The following is an 18,458-nucleotide window of genomic DNA, read 5'->3' on the forward strand; positions in this document are numbered from 1 at the left end:
GAGAAGGGGGCCCCTGGGCCCGGGCGCTCGCCGGGCGCCGGCAGGTACCATCACTGCCCACGGGGGAGGAGGCGGCGCCGGCGCTCGGGCGTCCACCCCGGAGCGAGGGCCCAGGGGAGAAAATAGGCCGGCAGTTAAGCTTGCTGCCCGCCGCCCGCGCCGTCTCCCCGGGGTTAACCTCCCCCGGCCCCCTGTGCTCCCTGCGCTCCCGGTCGGGGGAGAGCGTGGTCTCCTAGCGGCCGTCGCTGTAGCCCGGCCGAGGAGCCCGGAGGAAGCGGGGGAGTCCCCGCCCACGGCCCCATCCTCTCTGCCCGCCCGCCGCCGCCGCCGCCTCTGAGCTGCTGCAGTCCGGCCTTCAGTCCGAGCGGGGGGCGCGGCGGCGACGGCTGGGGAGCGGCTTTGGGCTCGGAGGGGACCGCGCCGCCGCCCCCGTGAGTTATTCTCACGTCCCCCGGGGCTCGCTGCCGCCCCCGCCGGCGCCGAGAGTCCGGCCCGGGCCCAACTCCCTCACGGGTCCCCCGGCGGCGGCGGCGGCGGCGGCGGCGGCGGCGGCGGAGCCCACCGCTCGGGCCCCGATGAGTAACTCCAGGAATAACCGGGTGATGGTGGAAGGGGTCGGGGCCCGAGTCGTGCGCGGCCCGGACTGGAAGTGGGGGAAGCAGGATGGTGGCGAGGGCCATGTGGGCACGGTCCGGAGCTTCGAAAGTCCCGAGGAGGTGGTGGTGGTGTGGGACAACGGCACCGCCGCCAACTACCGCTGCTCCGGGGCCTACGACCTGCGTATCCTGGACAGCGCGCCCACGGGTAAGCGGCGGCCACCTGGCCCGGGGCCTGCGCGCGTGGGGGCAGGGGCGAGGCGGGGTGCGGGGGCGTCGGGAGGCCTGGGAGAAGCCCGTGGTGGAACGCCTACCGTGCAGCGCCTGGCTGGAGGGAGCGGGGAAGGAGTCAAAGGGAATTTTAGGTTCAATACCTGGTAAACAAAAACTTACAAAAAAGACCCCTCTTCTCTTCCCTCCGTCCCATCCCCAAGGGGAATGATGGCTGCACCATCATGGGGATGCTTTCAAGCCTGGAAGGCACAAAGCACCGGGAAGACCGCAGACACTTCCCCTCCTCTTTCTCCTCTAGGGAAGGGGTCTAGAGAGGCCTGTCTAATAAGGCATTGAAATTAATCAGTCACCGAGTGATGAGTGTCTGAAGGGAGGCTTGCCTTGCCATATGGTGTTTAGTTGACCGGTTACAATTGCCGAGGGGCCGTTGGTACCTCGGATTTGTTGCGATAGCCTTTTTTCCTCCTCATCTAACACATAGAAAGACTTGGAGTTCAGTAGCTGAATGCTGCTACTTAGTACCCTGTGGAATGATTTTTCATTTTGTTTCGTTGTGTATCTTTATACCAATAGAGGGAAAAACAGCCTAAGCTGTTGAACCCTTTCTTTGTGTTAAATACTCTTTTCAAGTGGAAGATAGGTATAGGGGACACCTGATATCTTTTAACGTCTCAGTTCATTTGTAAGGTTATATCAGAGACTTATCCATTAACACAGCAATGAGTCAGTGTCCTTCTTGATTCACCAAATTTCAGGGCACTGTTTGTTATTGACTCTAGGATTTTTATATAATATGATAAACTGAAAGCTTGCTCTCAAAATAATTTAATCGAGTTCATTTTCACATAGATTTATCCTTGGTACTCTGTTCAGTAGGAAATAGTTTCAAATTTAAAATTTGATAATTTTCAGAATGCTTAAATAAACTATTTTTAAAGCTTTATGATTGAGTTTGGCAAAACCTAACAAATCCTGAAATAGGTACATAGTTACTGTTAGCACCAATAAAAAGGAAATTAACACAAGGCAGTTCAGGTTTTGAATAGATAATTCATAAAATTGTGTTTCTTTGCTGGCTTTTTAAACATTGCAGAGGATTTATGTGCAGGACCAGTTTCTTGTGTGTTCTTACAGAATACTCATGGCAAGCATATGTATTAACGTATTGTAAATCTGCAACCCTTTTAAGGCCCAGTGGTAATACACTATATTCTTTTCTGTACTTTTGCTTCTTAACTTAATAGTACCTATTAGTGATTGTTCCATGTTAGCACATAGATGTCTGCCTTATTCTTTCATAGCTGCATAATATTACAGTGATTGGATGCAGTAATTTATTTAACCAGTGCTTTGTTGATGGGCATTTGTATTCTTTCAGGTTTTCTTATTTACGGTGATGCATTGAATGACTCTTTGTACATATATCCTGTGCATGTGTACTGAGTACTTTGGAAGTGGAATTGCTGCATCAAAAAGTGCACATATTTAATATTTTGAGAGATGTTGACTAAATGCCTTGGGAAGACATTTTCCCTATTTACCCTCCTACAACACTGTATAGGGCATATTCCTGTTTCTGCACACTCTTAAAATTTTATCCTGCTAGCTCAAGCTAAAGTTTGAGCTCAATAATTTGGAGGCATCTTGGGATCAGTAATTGTAGGTTTATGGGGAATTTTAAATATCTTTCCAGGGTAAAAGTAAAGTGTAACAAATCCTGTACTACAGCAATTTCTGAAGGGATATTCATGTTGTCTGTATGTTTTCTAGTATGGAGTATATCTGTCGTGTAAATAGTTTCGTTATCTTATGTAAAAACAGGTATTTTTCAGAGGTTTAAAAATCTTAGTTTACAGGATAATTTTACACATTAATTTGTTGGTATGTATCAATTCATCTTGTTCCTCTGATTCTGTTAGCAAACATTTTAAAAACACTTCTGGAGAAAATTAATGTTAAGCAAATAAAGCAAGAAAGTAAAGTTTCTTTAAAAAGAAAATGTATGGTATGTTAAAATGTAGAACAGTACTATTTGTTGTTTAGGACAGGGTTTCTCAGTTTTGGTAATATTGCTGTTTTGGACTGATTAGATAATTCTTTGCTGGAGGGGGCTGTCCTGTGCACTGTGGCCAGCATCCCTGGCCTCTACCCATTGGTTGCAGTTATGATAACCCAACATTTTTCAGACATTGCCAGGTATGATTGCTGCGGGTTGGTACTCAGTGGTTTGGGAATATGTACATATGTGGTAAAAGTGTACCAAAAAATAATAATAAATGCCAAGTTCAAGGGAGTGGCTCTCTTTAAACTGAAGGAAGTGGAGTGTAGTAATTTTTTGGGTAAGTTTTATGTCTTAAACTGGGTGGCGGTACATAGGTGTGTGTTATATTTTTATGCCTTTTGTGTTCTTAAATTTCATAGTTAGTTTTTAAGTCTTGTAATATTTACCAGGACAACTGAGATTGTCTTTGCTTATTCATTCTTTGTTCCTTACTTGTTACCCACATTATATGAATAGAAAATTTATTGCAGTCTGTTTGGGAATTAAGAAATGGGTAGCTTTTAAAATAAAATTCTGTGAAACTTTCCTGAGAATTAAGGATTCTGGAATGGTTGAGTCATTTTGAATCTTTCTGATATTTCTTTACTGTGTGTTGGAGATTTGGTCTGAGGGTTGTATGTGGGGTCTGTAACATTTTGGCACAGAAGCTTTGTTTTTTTTTTCTTTCAGGTGACACATGATAAATTTGAATTTATGGTCTAAGATAGTAAAACCTTGAGAAGAGGAGCATTTAGTATATATTTGAATGATATAACTTCTATTTTGTATCCAGATATATTTGGTTAATTTGTCGTGAGCAAGAAGATCGTGAAAATATATATGTTATTGGTGAATTAAGTTTGGAGTTAATTTTGTGAAGTCTGTAATCAAGTAGGTATAGTTGACCTTTTATCATTTAGGTACTGATTTTATAGGATTTGGGGAGAAATGTGTTTTTACTTAATGCTTGTTTTTTGGTCACTTGACTACAGTGTTGTATTGTTACCAGAGAAAGAGTGGAGAAAATAAATGTGGGTTTCCTATTAAAGTTCTTTCTACTCTCCTGGGTATGGATAACGAAAGTTAGGAGTATAGATGATTAGGTTTATTTAAAACTAGTTTCTGGTATTTTTGGTCCAGGCTGTTTGGGGGGCAGTTCTTTGTAGTTTTCTTCCACCCCTAGCAAAGAGTGCTTCTTAGGTCATTTGTGGACCAGCTCCTTAGACGTCATTATTCAATTGAAGGTCTAGAAGTGCTGACCCTGGATAAAAAGTGAAATGGCTTAATAACCCTCAGCGTTGCCTTTCTGAGGCCTCCTCTTTCTCTTCTGATCTGTTTCTAGAACTACAGGAGAAAAGAGTGTTATCAGGGGACAGAGTCTTAGGAAAAAACAGGGTTTGTGTGAACAATGTTTGGGGAATAGGATGCCAGACCTGGAAAGGATGAGATTTTGTGAGAGGTTTTTTACTAATGGCATCTGTAAGGAAAACTTGATTTTCCTATAGATCCTATCTATTTTAAATACTATGTAAAATGTCTTCTTTTTTATCTTCATCTGCTAAAACAATGTTTTAAGTGATGAAAGTCCATCTAGTTTTAATACTCCTTGTAAATTGCAGCAACTGAGGACCTCAAGAAATCAACTTGGAGATCTCAAGAAATAGTTATCCCTCTGTCAGTACTTCTCAAACGGACAGTAAGCATGCAGATTAACTGGGAACCTTTAAAAATGGACATTCTCATTCAGTAGGTATGGGATTCAGCAAGAGTAGTTTAAAAGTGCCCAGGTGATGCAGATGATGCTGGCTCATGGACACACTTTGAATAGCAGGATGCTAAGTGACTGCTTGTCTTTTGAGATGTCCAGGCTCTTTGTTGTTTCCTTTTCCCTTCAGCTGATTCCAAGCCTTCATTGTTTGTCAGTAATATATGTCTTCAGTTTTGGAGACTGACATTATTGGGCAGGAAGAAGGGGAGGAAATAAAGGAACATGAAACAGCTTTCTTTTTTAAAAAAAAAAACAAAAAACACTACTCTTTTTTAAAAATTTATTTATTTTATTTTATTTATTTTTGGCTGTGTTGGGTCCTAGTTGCTGCGTGCAGGTTTTCTCTAGTTTCCGCAAGAGGGGGCTACTCTTCGTTGTGGTGCACGGGCTTATTGCGGTGGCTTCTCTTGTTGCGGAGCACAGGCTCTAGGTGCGTGGGCTTCAGTAGTTGTGGCACCCAGGCTTGCAGGCTCTAGAGCGCAGGCTCAGTCGTTGGGATGCACAGGCTTAGTTGCTCCGCGGCATGTGGGATCTTCCCGGACCAGGGCTCAAACCCGAGTCCCCCTGCATTGGTAGGCGGATTCTTAACCACTGTGCCACCAGGGAAGTCCCGAAACAGCTTTCTAATATATGTATTTGTTTGCAAATATAATGCTGTCTTAATATATATTCTCGTTCTAAACTTTACAGCCTTATCTCTCTGGATTAGGTATTGCTTTTGGATGTATTTCCTGGTAGCTGCCCACCAGGTTCTCTCTTCCACCTTCCTTAATTGCTAGGCAGTGTGATCACAGTGCACTCTGTGCTTCTGTCTACTGCCACAGGTATGCTGTGTTGTAACTGTCTTTTGCATGAGTTTATTAATTTGAGAGGAAGGAGTGTGTGTGTGTGTGTGTTCCTTGTATCTCCGTTTTCTAGCAAAGCCATAGCTCTGGATGAATATTTTCTGAATAAAATGCTCTTTTCAAAGAACTTTGGACTCATTTGATCTGCGGTTAGATAGATATTAGCCTAACACAGATAAAAGGGAAGGCTTGGAGAGATGAAGAGACTTGTCCAGTCACAAAGCTGGTGAATGGCAGATGTAGGGATGAAAACCCAGTTCATTGCTTTTCCTCATCATTCTCTCTTCCATTTATAGTATAGTAGTTCAGAAATGATCACCATTTGTATTACTTTTCTTGAGGGAAAATTGATTAGGAAATTTAAATAATTTATTCTAGTCTGTGATATGGTTATTTGATTAACTTAATGTAACATTGTTGGAGATTAATAGTTTTTCTGTGTATATCCAACATGACAGGTAGTTTATTACATGTAATTATCTTTAGCCTCCTTTAAGAAAACATATCAGTCCTGTGAAAGAGTTTTTGCAAAGTAATTGCTCTCAAAGCAAGTAATTGAGCTGCACATGAGGCTGTCAGATTCTCCAGCTCAGCTGGTTAGCCTTTACTATATGGTATTGTTTTTTTACTTTATTGGGGTTCTTCATCTTTTATGTTTTCTTTGTTCCAAACAGTGGCCCAAAGTCCCAGTCATCCTGCACTCTTGAAGCCAAGCTCTGCTCTTGGCAGAAGATGTGACATGGTCATATCTCTAAACTATCAGATCTTACTGAAACTCACCTTGTTCATAAAGCTTCTTTTGTTTTATGAGAAAAATTGGCTTATTAATATTTATGTTTGTATGTGTGTGCTCAGGGGCAACATAGGTACTTACATTACCTGGTGTGGGAGAAAATTTTCATTTAGAAGTTAGAAGCCAGCTAGCTAGCTTTTTCGTTTAGCAATGAAATAAATGGATTATATCAATTTAAATATAAATTTCCCTCTACCTTTCAAAATTTGATTTAATGTTAATAGTAAAGAGCTAATATCTATTCATACAGCTAAATCACAGCTAACCTGGGAAATACAAATTAAAAAAAGAGACTTCACCCCATTTAGATTGATTAAAAGTCTAAAAATAGTATGCATTGATAAAGAATATGGGGAAATCAGAACTCTCAAGTTACTGGTGGGATTGTAAATTAGTACAACTACTTTGAGAAGCAGTTTGGCAACATCTTGTAAATTAAAAAAAAAAATTCATGTATCCTGCAACTGAGAAAATTTACTTCTAAATGTTATGTCACGAGATTCTCAAGCACACATCCATAAAGAGATATGTATAAAGAAATTCACTGCAGTCTTGTTTATAAAAGCAGTAATTTGAAGTGACTGAAAATTTATATGTAGAGTATATTATGTTGCATGAGTCTTATACAATAAAATATTATCAGTTAAAATGAAAGAATTAGCCTATATTTATCAGATATATGGTGAGTGAAAAAGTAGATTTCAAGGAGATACTGGAGATAATACTGTGTTTTTTATGTAAGTTTGAAAAAAGACTAAAAGTTCTTTTTATGGAAAAATATATGTAGAAAAAGGATAAAGACTTAGACTGAAAGGATCTAACCTCAGGGTGGTATTTTGGTATTTTTCTTTTCATCTCATCAAATTATTATTTTTCTTTTTAATGAGAGCAATGTGATTTTTCTTCATTGTTTTTGGAAATCTTGGTTTAGTATGTTAGTAAATCAAGTCTAAATTGAGTTTGTTTCCATTCTTGATTTTGTTGGACGCATTAGCTCTCAGGAGACCTCACGAAGATAGACGATAGATCCAAAGGGAAGAAGTGCATTTCTGATGTGTCCTTGCTGGTTATGAAGCTGTTGTCTCTTGCCTTCAGTTCACCCTCTGCGCTCCTGCCCCTGAGGCTGGGCTGGGGGTGGGGAGGGATATACTCTTCCTTGTTTTGCTTGCTCTTCCTTCAGGTATCATTTCAATGAGCAGGATTTCAGTGTCAGTATTTGATTCCAGTTTGCTTATTTCCAACACCATCAGAAGTAGCCTGATGTGCACCCCCCGCCCCGTGATGCTAGCACCTGCCAGTTGCAACCCCTCTTTAAAAGTCTGGATCCCAGCCCTATGAGACCCCTCCTTTAAGCCTCTTCCTTTTTTTTTAATATGCCATGATTTATTTCTTTTTTAAAATTTATTTACTTATTTTTATTTTTGGCTGCATTGGGTCTTTGTTGCTGCGCACGGGCTTTCTCTAGTTGTGGCGAGCGGGGGCTACTCTTTGTTGCGGTGTGCCTGCTTCTTATTGCAGTGGCTTTTCTTGTTGTGGAGCACAGGCTGTAGGCGCGTGGGCTTCAGTAGTTGCGGCTTGCGGGCTGTAGAGCACAGGCTCAGTAGTTGTGGCACATGGGCTTAGTTGCTCTGGGCATGTGGGATCTTCCCAGACCAGGGCTCAAACCCATGTCCCCTGCCTTAGCAGGCAGATTCTTAACCACTGCACCATGTAAGTCCCCGCCTCTTACATTTTAATAATGCTATTTTTCATTGTTTCCCCATTTTTAGAAGTGGTGTGGTTTCCTGTCTCCTGACTGGACCCTGATTAATACAATGTGTTTACCAAATCTCAATCTTATTTTTCTATCCCATTTACCAGCTAAGTAAACATTTTTATTGAAATTTAGCTAGTAATTTTCCATCTTTTCTGATGCTGATCATTTCTAACAAACGAATTGGACAGTGTTTCACTTTTACATTGTGAATAAATAAATTCAAAATCCACTGAATTTAAAATGAAATAAAAGTGATTTTCCTTTATGGATGCAGATATTAGAGTTTATTGGTGATATACATTGTTTCAGCATTAAAGACCATATAATGATGGAAGTATCTCCAAATGTCAGTTTTCACGGTGCTTACTCTAGTTTCTTTTGGACTGCGTTTATTTTTTTATTTATTGTCAGACATCACCTTTACCTGGAAGGGATAGATTAAATGGTATAATTTAAAAATATATGTGTCTTCTAGGGAGCACACCGTTAACAACCACTTTTCATTCCAGAAAAGGTATGCAATTTGGGAATACTTATTTTATTTTAAAAAAATGGAACTATTCTTAATTTTGACCCTCAAGCACTTTGTTGCAAGATAATCAACATGTTGTTTTGTATCATTAGGAGGGGCTCCACAAGACTGCTTAACTAGGCACAAAATAGGTGCAGCCCGTCTTAATGTGCAAGAAGTGAGCAACAGTGTTAGACCCTCAGGCTGTCAAACTCCCACTCACCTTTAGTACACCTTGTATTCCGTGTGTGATTTTTTTTTCTTTTTGTTGTGGAGACCCACTGAGGGTGCTAGTATCAGCTGAATAATGTACAATTAATAACCTAATTTCATTCATAGATTTTTAGCAAAATAGTAAATATAGGGAATTCCCTGGCAGTCCAGTGGTTGAGACTCCGAGGTTTCACTGCTGAGGGCCTGGGTTCAATCCCTGGTCAGGACCTAAGATCCCACAAGCTGTGTGGTGTGGCCAAAAAAAAAAACAGAAGAAAAGAAAAAAGAAAAATAGTAAATATAAAAGTATTAATGGAGGTCCACAACCCTTTATTCAGAATGCTTGGGACTGAATTTATAAACTTTTGTTAATGCCCACTTCCAGGTCCACAGCAGCACCCTGTCATCAGATACACCAATATTTCTACAGGAAGCATATGAATGGTTATACTAAGGGGGTAAATAAAGACTACACAGCCTCTTGTTTGTTCAGATCAGGATTTACCACTAAATGAGTTTCCTGCTCATTTACAAAAAACTTAAGAGTTTTGGGATTTTGGACAGATAAGAGATTGTGGGCTTATCTCTTTAATTTCAGAGGACATCTTTTATATTTCCTGGGTCATGTACTTCACTTTGAAAACCATTGCACTGTCACCAAGCAGGAGCTTATGCATTTTAAGTATCTGTAGGGAAATGGCTTTTTTAGAACACTCCTCATTCTCCTAAGCCCGTTTCTTTACTCATATACTTTCATATGTCCCCATACCAATTTAGCTTGCCTTTTTTTATCATCATGTTTGCATTACAGCGATTAAACCACCTCCTCAGATGGAACTAGGAACACAGGAACAATTTTGATCTTTGCCCATAGATTAGCTCTATGTAAATAAGTTCTTGTGAAATAGTCTGGTACCTAAGTTATCTTTAAAACTTTGTTTCTGAGGGAAAATGGTTCTGAATTCTAAACAGGGGGCTTTTAAATGAACTTGTAGGACACAACTAAGATAAGGTGGGGTTTAAATTAATGGAGGAGATAATGGAATGCAGCAGGTAGTCCAGACATACATTTCTGGCTTTGGATTGCCTTTGGGAGCATATTTACTTTTGTAGATGCTTGCTGTGGTTAGGGTTAGTTTATATTCTCTAAGCACACTCATGATAAGAGTATATAGCTTTCTCCTGGGATGGATTTATCTTCTTGATGATAATTTTGTTCTGAAAAAATCAAGAAATGGGGTAGAAACGTTTTGATGTTAAAAATCATTATTTGAATTTTGGGAGTTTTGCAGGGCTAGTGATAATAAATCATAAAAGCTTGAGATTGTAATATTTTACATTGTGGTGCCTTGCTCGCCCCTCTTTCCCAGTCTCTTATCATGGAGTAGTGGAAAATGCACGAGCTTAGTAGGGAAGTCAAGGTATTTGTTCATTCTAGATTTTCTCACGTGGCCTCGTTAACTAGGGGAATGGACTAACATTTACTGAGCTCCCATCATGTGTCAGGAACTATGCTAAGCTTTTTATATACTTTATCTCATTTAAACTTCATAAAAGTGTTGTTCGATAACCTTCATTTTACTTATGAGAAAACAGGCTGTGAGAAATGAACTAATTTGCCCAAGATTTCATAAGTAATTGGTTGATGGCTGAGATTCAAATCTAGGTTTGTCAGTCTTTTTTTTTCCCCCTGCCTTATAACATTAGTCTCTTTAAAACTTTAATTCTTCACCTGTAAAATGAAGTTGGAGTAGGTCAAGGTACACAGGTGTTTTGCTTGTAAAATGAAAAAATGAATTTTTATCTGTTAGGAAAAAAATAAAATGGATAAAATTCTTCTTTTTGACCTCATTAATTTTCTACTCTTGTGTAACAAGTGCTAAAAATAACAAATATATTACTAAAATTGCCAGTTGTATGCCTAATTTGACACCTTGTTTCCTTTGTTTGGACTGTGTAAAGCATGATTGTAATTTTATTATGCAAGCTTATAATAATGTAGAGTATCAGAGGCTGCAAAAATAGATGGGGGAATAACTTGTCCAACAGAAAAGATATGATGAAAGAGTTGTAGATTTTGGGTGAGGCACTTTCATAGACATCTCCTTAACTCATAACAGGAGTTGGTTGGAAGTAGATGGTGTTTCACTCTACAACACTTTTGAAATTAACTAAGAAGTAGATAATGTTTTCAATTTTAAAAATGTATCTCTTTGAGATTTATTTGAATATTAGAATAGGATTTAATAACTTATATTTTTAGTGCAGAGGTTGAATGGGGAACATGATGCCCTAGATATGTAATTATTCTTCAAATAAAATCAGAGCTAAGGGCTTCCCTGGTGGCGCAGTGGTTGAGAGTCCGCCTGCTGATGCAGGGGACCCGGGTTCGTGCCCCGGTCCGGGAGGATCCCACGTGCCACGGAGCGGCTGGGCCCATGAGCCATGGCCGCTGAGCCTGCGCGTCCGGAGCCTGTGCTCCGCAACGGGAGAGACCACAACAGTGAGAGGCTTGCATACCGAAAGAAAGAAAAAAAAAAAAAAATCAGAGCTAAGTAGAGGGAAAAACCCTGGTAGGGTAAAAGCGTAAGAGGCCAAGCTTTGTAATCAGCCTCCTCACATGGGTTTGAATTTGAGCCCACCACTTACTAAGGTGTGCCTTCATATCGTCAATTTCTTCATCTATAAATGAGGATAATAATGCCTACCTTTTAGTATTGCTGGGAAAGTTAATAAAATATATGTGAAGCACCTAGCTTGGTACTGATTTAAGTAGTGGTTAGTATTATTAATAATAACAATACTATTTTCACTAATTTACTGTTTCTCAAGAGTAAGGAATGTGGAGTACACCAACCAGCTGGCAGGTCACAAAGGCCTCACCCTCAGTAGGAATTTTAATTACATTTCAGCCAGTTTCTAAACCATAAGTACTTTGATGGTTCAGGGAGAATAAGATGCATACTCAAGTTGGTTAACCCTCTTTAATCTCTGTAAACTTGTCACATTGATTTGGGGTTAAAATTGAATGAATCCATAAATCAGAAATAGGAATTCTTGGTTGGCTGAGTGACATCAGCAAACGGTTATGCCACAGCAAGTAATTGCTTTTAAACACTGTTTAATGACTTGTAAATTATTTTTTGAGGTTAGGTGAAATCTTTTAATTAGGGCAAAAGATTAGAGGATTAGCTAGGCACTATACTAGTCTACTAGGAATGCTTATTTTTTATTTTAAAAAAGTTTTAAAATTTATTACATAGTATTTAAGATATCCAAGTGGATAAGTGATTAATAAATGTGAACCTATCTAGAAATAAAGCATTTCTAATGTTTAAAACACTCTCTGTACTTCTTCCCAATTTCATTCCCTTCCTCTCCTAAAGTAACCACTGTGTAGAAATTAGTAATTCCCATGGGTTTCTTTACGTTTATGCTGTGTTGTATATATCTGTAAACAGTGCATAGTACTTTATTTGCAACATTCTGTATTCTTGAATAATTTTAAAATTCAACATTAAGGTTGAAGGATTCATCCAAGTTGAATTGTGTGGCTCTTGAGTGTTCATTTTAGGTATTCCATTGTATACCTAATACATATCTTCACTCTCTTGTTAATGAACATTTACATTGTTTACTTTTTCTTTTGCTCTTATACAAAGTGATAATTCACATATTCTTGTTCCATGTTTAAGTGCTTCACATAATGAACTGCTTGTAGTAAGAACCTTCTCTCTTTCAATCATTTTTTTCTCTCTAGAAATTTAACATTTTACTTAAATAAATCAGTGCTTTATGAATTTGAGCTGTTTTTCTTGGCTCTTTTAAGAAACTTGTGGTTATTGATCTCGACCATAGTGTTTTACTGGTCTCATAAAATTTGCCAGCAAAAAGACTTAAGCTATGTAAATACTCTTAAGTTATTGAATTTAGGCGAGATGTCATTAAAATGTAGAGCAGATGGTCATTTGAGTATTAGAATGAGTCAAAAGCTATCATCAGGTGGTTCATTTAACGGTGGCAGATGTCTTCATAAAGCTTAGCAAAGGGAAAGAGTGTTAACTCTCTAGGGTGGCATGGTATTCTTTAGGAGGGAGAAAAAGCATTCATGAGTTTAGTTAGGGAATTAAATTTTATTGAATTTTTAAGGAATAACTCTTGGAGGTTCTAAGGAGGTTCAGCGTGGAAGGGAGTGCTTTTAGTTGAGAATGAATTGGGTGGTTGAAGTAAGGGGAAACAAAAAAGCTGCCAGAGTAAGAGACCAGTAAAATGTTGGCCTTGTTCATTTAATTCTTTTTCCTTTTTTATGTTTTCTTTAAATGTCATCTTTTGTTTTAAAGTCAATTAATTGCATTCTCATTAAAAATTCTGTACTGCTCATTTTGGTAGTGGAGTGGGTTGCTTTGTTTACTTTTTCCAATTCTCAGTATTAGTCTGTTTCACAGCTGTTCAGTAGCTTTGTTGGCATTTGAACTGTGGGAACCAAGAAAGGATTTGGATGTGCTTTTGTGTGCATTAGTGGTTTTCCTGAAGTATTCTTTAAAACCGTGAATTGTAGAAGTTTTTATTTTTTTTTAACCAGTTATCATTGTATGTTTAAATGGCTGCTTTTAAAGAAAGCCTGTACTCAGATTATGAGCTCATGAATGTTATTGTATTTTGGAGAAAATGAACGTAGAGATGAAAAATATGTAAGTAGGGGAACAGCTGAAAACTGGGCTTTTCCTTTTCTGGTCAAGTGAGGAGGTTGGGATACATTTTCCCTATGCCTTTCATCAGTCAGCACTCATTTGAAGAGCTGTGCAGATAAATTAGGATATACCTCTTAGTGTGTATTGGATACCCATTTGTTTAGTGTATTTGACTTTTTGTGATGGCATAGGAGACCTATTTTAGACCTGTTCAGAAACTTAACTACTGTGTGGACATTTACTGTTACTGCTATTTAATGTTAATTAGGATGTTTTTGGTCATGATGCTTTCCTGTGGTAAGACAAATTAGACTCTTAAGGCACGTGGCAATAAGGAGTGTACTTATTAGCTATATATTTTCTTTTCATAAGCACAGAATAGCTCAAGTTAGGGTAAGGGTTAAAAGACGTAAAAACTTCTGAGTAGCAGTGTACCACATTGCTGAAGTAACTATTTGAACGTTGGTTTCTGTAAATACTTGGAGTTCCTCATGTTTTTGTTTATTTTTAGCTTTTATTTAGAAGTGACATATACCAGCATTTCTGATGCTTATACTGCATATTAAATGCCCCTTCTCGCCCAGCTGCTTCCTAGAATTAATACATACCCAGTGTAGAAAACTTGGAAAACCCCAAAGGGCGATCCCGTCAAGCACATTTTGGGGGTTATCTTTCTAGTTTTTCTGGGCACATGTGTTATATGTATAATGTAATTTATGTACCAAAGTGCTCTATTGTAATTCTTTGCATACTGCTTTATAAAATAATAATATAGTTTACCATCTCAGTACCATTTCTTCTACAACATGGTTTAATAACTGCATAGAATTTCTATGGATTACCTTAGTTTACACATAAATAGCTGCATCCCCATCTTTTCAATATGTTATGTTAAATTTTTATTTACTGCAAACAATTTAGTATCATGAGATGTACCTTTTAAAAAATTTGAAGACAGGGTCAAAATCTTTTAAAGCATTTGAAACATTTTGCAAGTACCTTCCATAGAGATTGTATCAATTTCTGTTTCCCTCTCAGCAGTATGACTGGCTCCCTTGACACCATCTTCACGTACACGGACATATTATTTTTAATCTGTTCCAATTTAAGAGGATAAAGTTGGTATCTCTTGTTTTGTATTTTCTTTTTAAAATTATGAAATTAATACTTAAAATAAAACTAAACAATTGAAAATTGTATGTAATGAAGCTAAACAACTGAAAAGTGTATACAGAAAAAATGTGAAGGTGCCTTCTCCTTCCTCATCTGTGTATCCTCAACCACTGTCAGCAGTTTGGAGGAGTTTCCAGGTTTTCTCTATTTATACACTTCCTATATGTGTGTGTGACTTCTAGGTTTTGTGTCATGCTTAGAGAGACTTTACTCAGAATTGTAAAAGATGCTGTTCAACAATTTTTTCTAGCACTTTTATGGTTTTCTTTTTTTCATATTTAGCTCTTTAATTTATCCACATTTTTGCTACGCTGTACTGCAGGGAACTGTAATTTAATAAAGATTGTAACTTATTTTTAACTTGCTTTGTTCTAGTTGCAATGGTTACACAACAAATACCCCCAAACTTAGTGGTGTGAAACAGTTTATACGCTCAGGGCTTCTACCCCTCAGGGATTTGGAGAGGCTCAGTGGGGAATGGCTTGCCTCTGCTCCACAGTATCTAGGGCCCCAGCTAGGAGAGTCAAACAGTGGAGGGGGCTGCACAGCCAGGCTTCCTCGGGCATCTCTTTATACCTCTTTATGGCCTCGCCAAGTGGTCTCCTCTCTGTGGCAGCTTCAGGGTAGCCAGACTTAGTATGAAAGAACTGCCAAGGCATGTGGGGGCATGAATCCTGAGGGGGAGAGAGAGACAAGGACAGACAGGTGGCACAGAAGTCATATGGTGTCACTTCTGCCACCTTCTATTAACCAAGGCAGTTGCAGATGTCCCCCCAGGATCAGTGGGGAGGAAAACAGACCCGCCTCTTGATGGCCACTTGTCATTCATTGTCCTCTTGTCAGAAGAGCACTTGGGGTGGATATAGATCGGTGAGGCTTTCTTTGGAAAATACAATCTGCCACGTCTTTCCTCCATTTTAAGTATACACTCAGTTTTCCAGGAATGTGCCTGATATAAAATGCATAAATAAAGCAGGGGTGTACCTGTATTTCAGTATTTAAATTGATGAATTTTAAAAAACCTCATATTGTGATTCTTGCCGTTTCTTATTAAAAAGTGCAATTTTATGAAAATTTAAAATTCATTTTTAGGCTTGCATCAGACAATTATGACAGTTCTTCAAAATCTTTGTCTGTTGATAGGTTTTAGAATTTACCTTAAAAAATATCTTTATGTGAGCTAGGATAATTTCTTTCTTAACTTTGTAGACTTTTGCTATTTGTGTTGGGAGATAATATCAGGAATAATTACAAAATTATGTTTTCAAAGTGAACATTATAAGGAATGGTTATATATTGGTTTAAAGCAAAATATAGCAAATTCTTAGTAACCCATGGGACGATTAGCCAGGTTATGGATTATTTGGTACTTAAAAAAAAAATCCTTCTGTGATTGAAAAACACCAAACAAATCCTTCTCTGTGTATTCATTTATACACCCCAAAAGGAAGAATAGATTTGGCCTTTTGATTTATATTGTGAAAGACTGAAGCATGCAGTACTTGTGAACGCTGGTAGCTCTGAGTTGTGCAGCTATAAATTTGGTGGTTTTTTTTTTTTAACTTGGTTTTTAATTTTAGTTTACAGTCTGTTAGACTAGAGTATAATTTCTTTTGGGCCTATGGCTGATGATAATTTTCATGATTGATGCAGTCAGAATTAGCCATAGGCTAGAATGAGAAGTGGTGGATGAACTACTCTTGTGTAGGACTGTGTCACATGGCGGTTGTGTCCTCTGTTGCTGTTCTGGAGGGAAAACAATTAAAGGAACAGAGAGGACAGGTACAGCTGCAGGGAAGCCACAGACTTTGGGGGAAAACCTGAGATAAAAGAGTAATTAGCAAATGGAGAGGGCAGATGATTTGCTAAAATAAAATGGGGGTAATCCACACATGAATAATTGAATATTTTCTGTATGCAGTCTCTGGGAAATTGAGAAATTTATTGAGTTCTTTAATTTTTGTATCAGTATTGCTGAATTTGCCTGGGGTATGTGATGACTTTGATCATTAAATTATTTAAATAGATGACTAGTACATTTAATATATCTATATTAAGATTAAATTAATTGCAGTATAATTCTTTATACTTACCTTTTATTGTAACGCCTTTCAGAGTATGTTTACCTCTATTATATCACTTTAGCTTCACAGTGTCCCTTTCCATATTATCTTAGTCTGCTTGGGATGCCATAACAATCTACCACAGACTGGGTGATTTAAACAATAGGAATTTATTTCTCACAGTTCTAGAGGCTGGGTAGTCCAAGTTCAGGGGGGTGGCCACTTCGGTTCCCTATTGAGGGCTCTCTCCTTGGCTTGCAGATAGCTGCCTTCTTGCTTTGTTTTCACATGACAGAAAAAGAAAGAGAGAGAGACACTTTGGTCTCTCTTCCTCTCCTTAGAAAGACACTAATCCCATCATGGGAGTCCCACCCTCATTGCCTCATCTAAACCTAATTACCTCCCAAAGGCCTTACTTCCAAATATCATCACGTTGGAGGTTAGGGATTGTGGGGGAACCTCCCAGTCCATAACATCTATGAAAGGAAGTATTTTCTCAATTTATAGATGAGAATATTGGTCCCAGAGTAGTTTAAAAAGCTCGATTCTGAACATTACCTAGCCAGTAAGTTTATGTGAGTAGTTTCTGAAATCGCATACCTTTGTTTTCCCCATTTAATGCAACAATTTAAATATACAGATCAGAGATTATGTTTTATCTTATTATCTCCCAGCATGACTCTATAAAGTTTATCTCTAAGTCTCTGACTATATTTCATAATCCTGCCAAACAAATAAAGCTGCTCCTGGTTCATTGAACACACTCTGTGCTCTTCTGAGGTTTCTTTCTTCCTTTGAAAGGTCTACTCATCCACCATTTCTAAAAAACGTTTCCTGATTCTTTTTTTTTTTTTTTTTGATTTAGTTTTTTGAATGAGTTTCTCAGTGGAGCCCTGAGCTTGTATTATTTGATAAGCATGTGTTTATTTATGTTTTTATTGGTGGCTCCCTTTCTGTTTTTTAAGGGAGCAGTTCTAGGTTTCAGTTTATTGTGCTGTTTGTTCCTAAATATCTCTAATACTTATCCATTTGTATTCTCTTTAATGATCTTATTTATACTTTTTTTGTTTTTTTGTTACCTTCTACATCTTTTATTTTCTAACCCATAGCCACCAAGACCTAAATCTCTCTTGACTCTTTTTCTCTCCACTTCCACTATCATCACCCTGGCTTAAACTACCATTATCTTACCTGGACTACTGTGTAAGCTTCTTAGTACTTGACTTTGTTTCTCTAGCCCCTTTTATTTTCTTCCTTTCTGTTCTTCCTACCATAGCAAGAGTGATATTTGAAAGCAGCAGAGGGCCTGCCCACAGTAGCAGTAAAGAAATAGTTACTGAATGAATCAGTAGGTACTGATGTCTGCTGTCTTCTCTGTCTCTACAGCCAGGCATTTGTGTGGTAGGAGACTGCAGAAGGATTGCACATAAAACATATTTGGTGTTGGTGTCATGCTCTTTTGTAGTTTACTAGACATCCCAGCTTCCTTTCAGTGTTCATTCTTCCTCCTTCCTTCCCCCCCTTTTTTCTTCTTAACCATCTCAGCTAGGGTACTTTATTTAGAATCTGGTTTCCTTACTCATAGGGATTTTAAACTGGGATATAGAAAATGAATTATGTAGGATTTTTTCCCCTTACCAGGAAGTAGCAATATGTATTAGTTCTTGCAGAGTTTAGCTACAGTATTACTACTGTTGTATTCTAGTTCTTGCGTGTACTTCACATTCTCATTTTATTCTTAGAACATACCTTTCCTTTAAAGAACATATTACCT

At 38.5% G+C, this 18,458-nt stretch overlaps 1 protein-coding gene across 2 annotated transcripts in view; it reads left to right on the forward strand.

The window, feature by feature from the left end:
- The first annotated feature begins 390 nt into the window (after window positions 1–390).
- The window catches only part of MIB1 (MIB E3 ubiquitin protein ligase 1), a 116,598-nt gene continuing 98,530 nt past the window's right edge, over window positions 391–18,458 (forward strand). The window contains exon 1 of one of the 2 annotated variants that reach the window (XR_012325347.1): window positions 391–804. Coding sequence is in view for 1 of the 2 variants with exons in the window: in XM_033837613.2 (XP_033693504.1) it covers window positions 576–804 (229 nt within the window). In the remaining variant the exon portion in view is untranslated. The remainder of the gene's footprint in view (window positions 805–18,458) is intronic. The other variant, XM_033837613.2, reaches the window with a different exon arrangement.

The sequence above is a fragment of the Tursiops truncatus genome, chromosome 13, assembly GCF_011762595.2.
Source record: "Tursiops truncatus isolate mTurTru1 chromosome 13, mTurTru1.mat.Y, whole genome shotgun sequence".
NCBI classification, from domain to species: Eukaryota; Metazoa; Chordata; class Mammalia; order Artiodactyla; family Delphinidae; genus Tursiops; species Tursiops truncatus.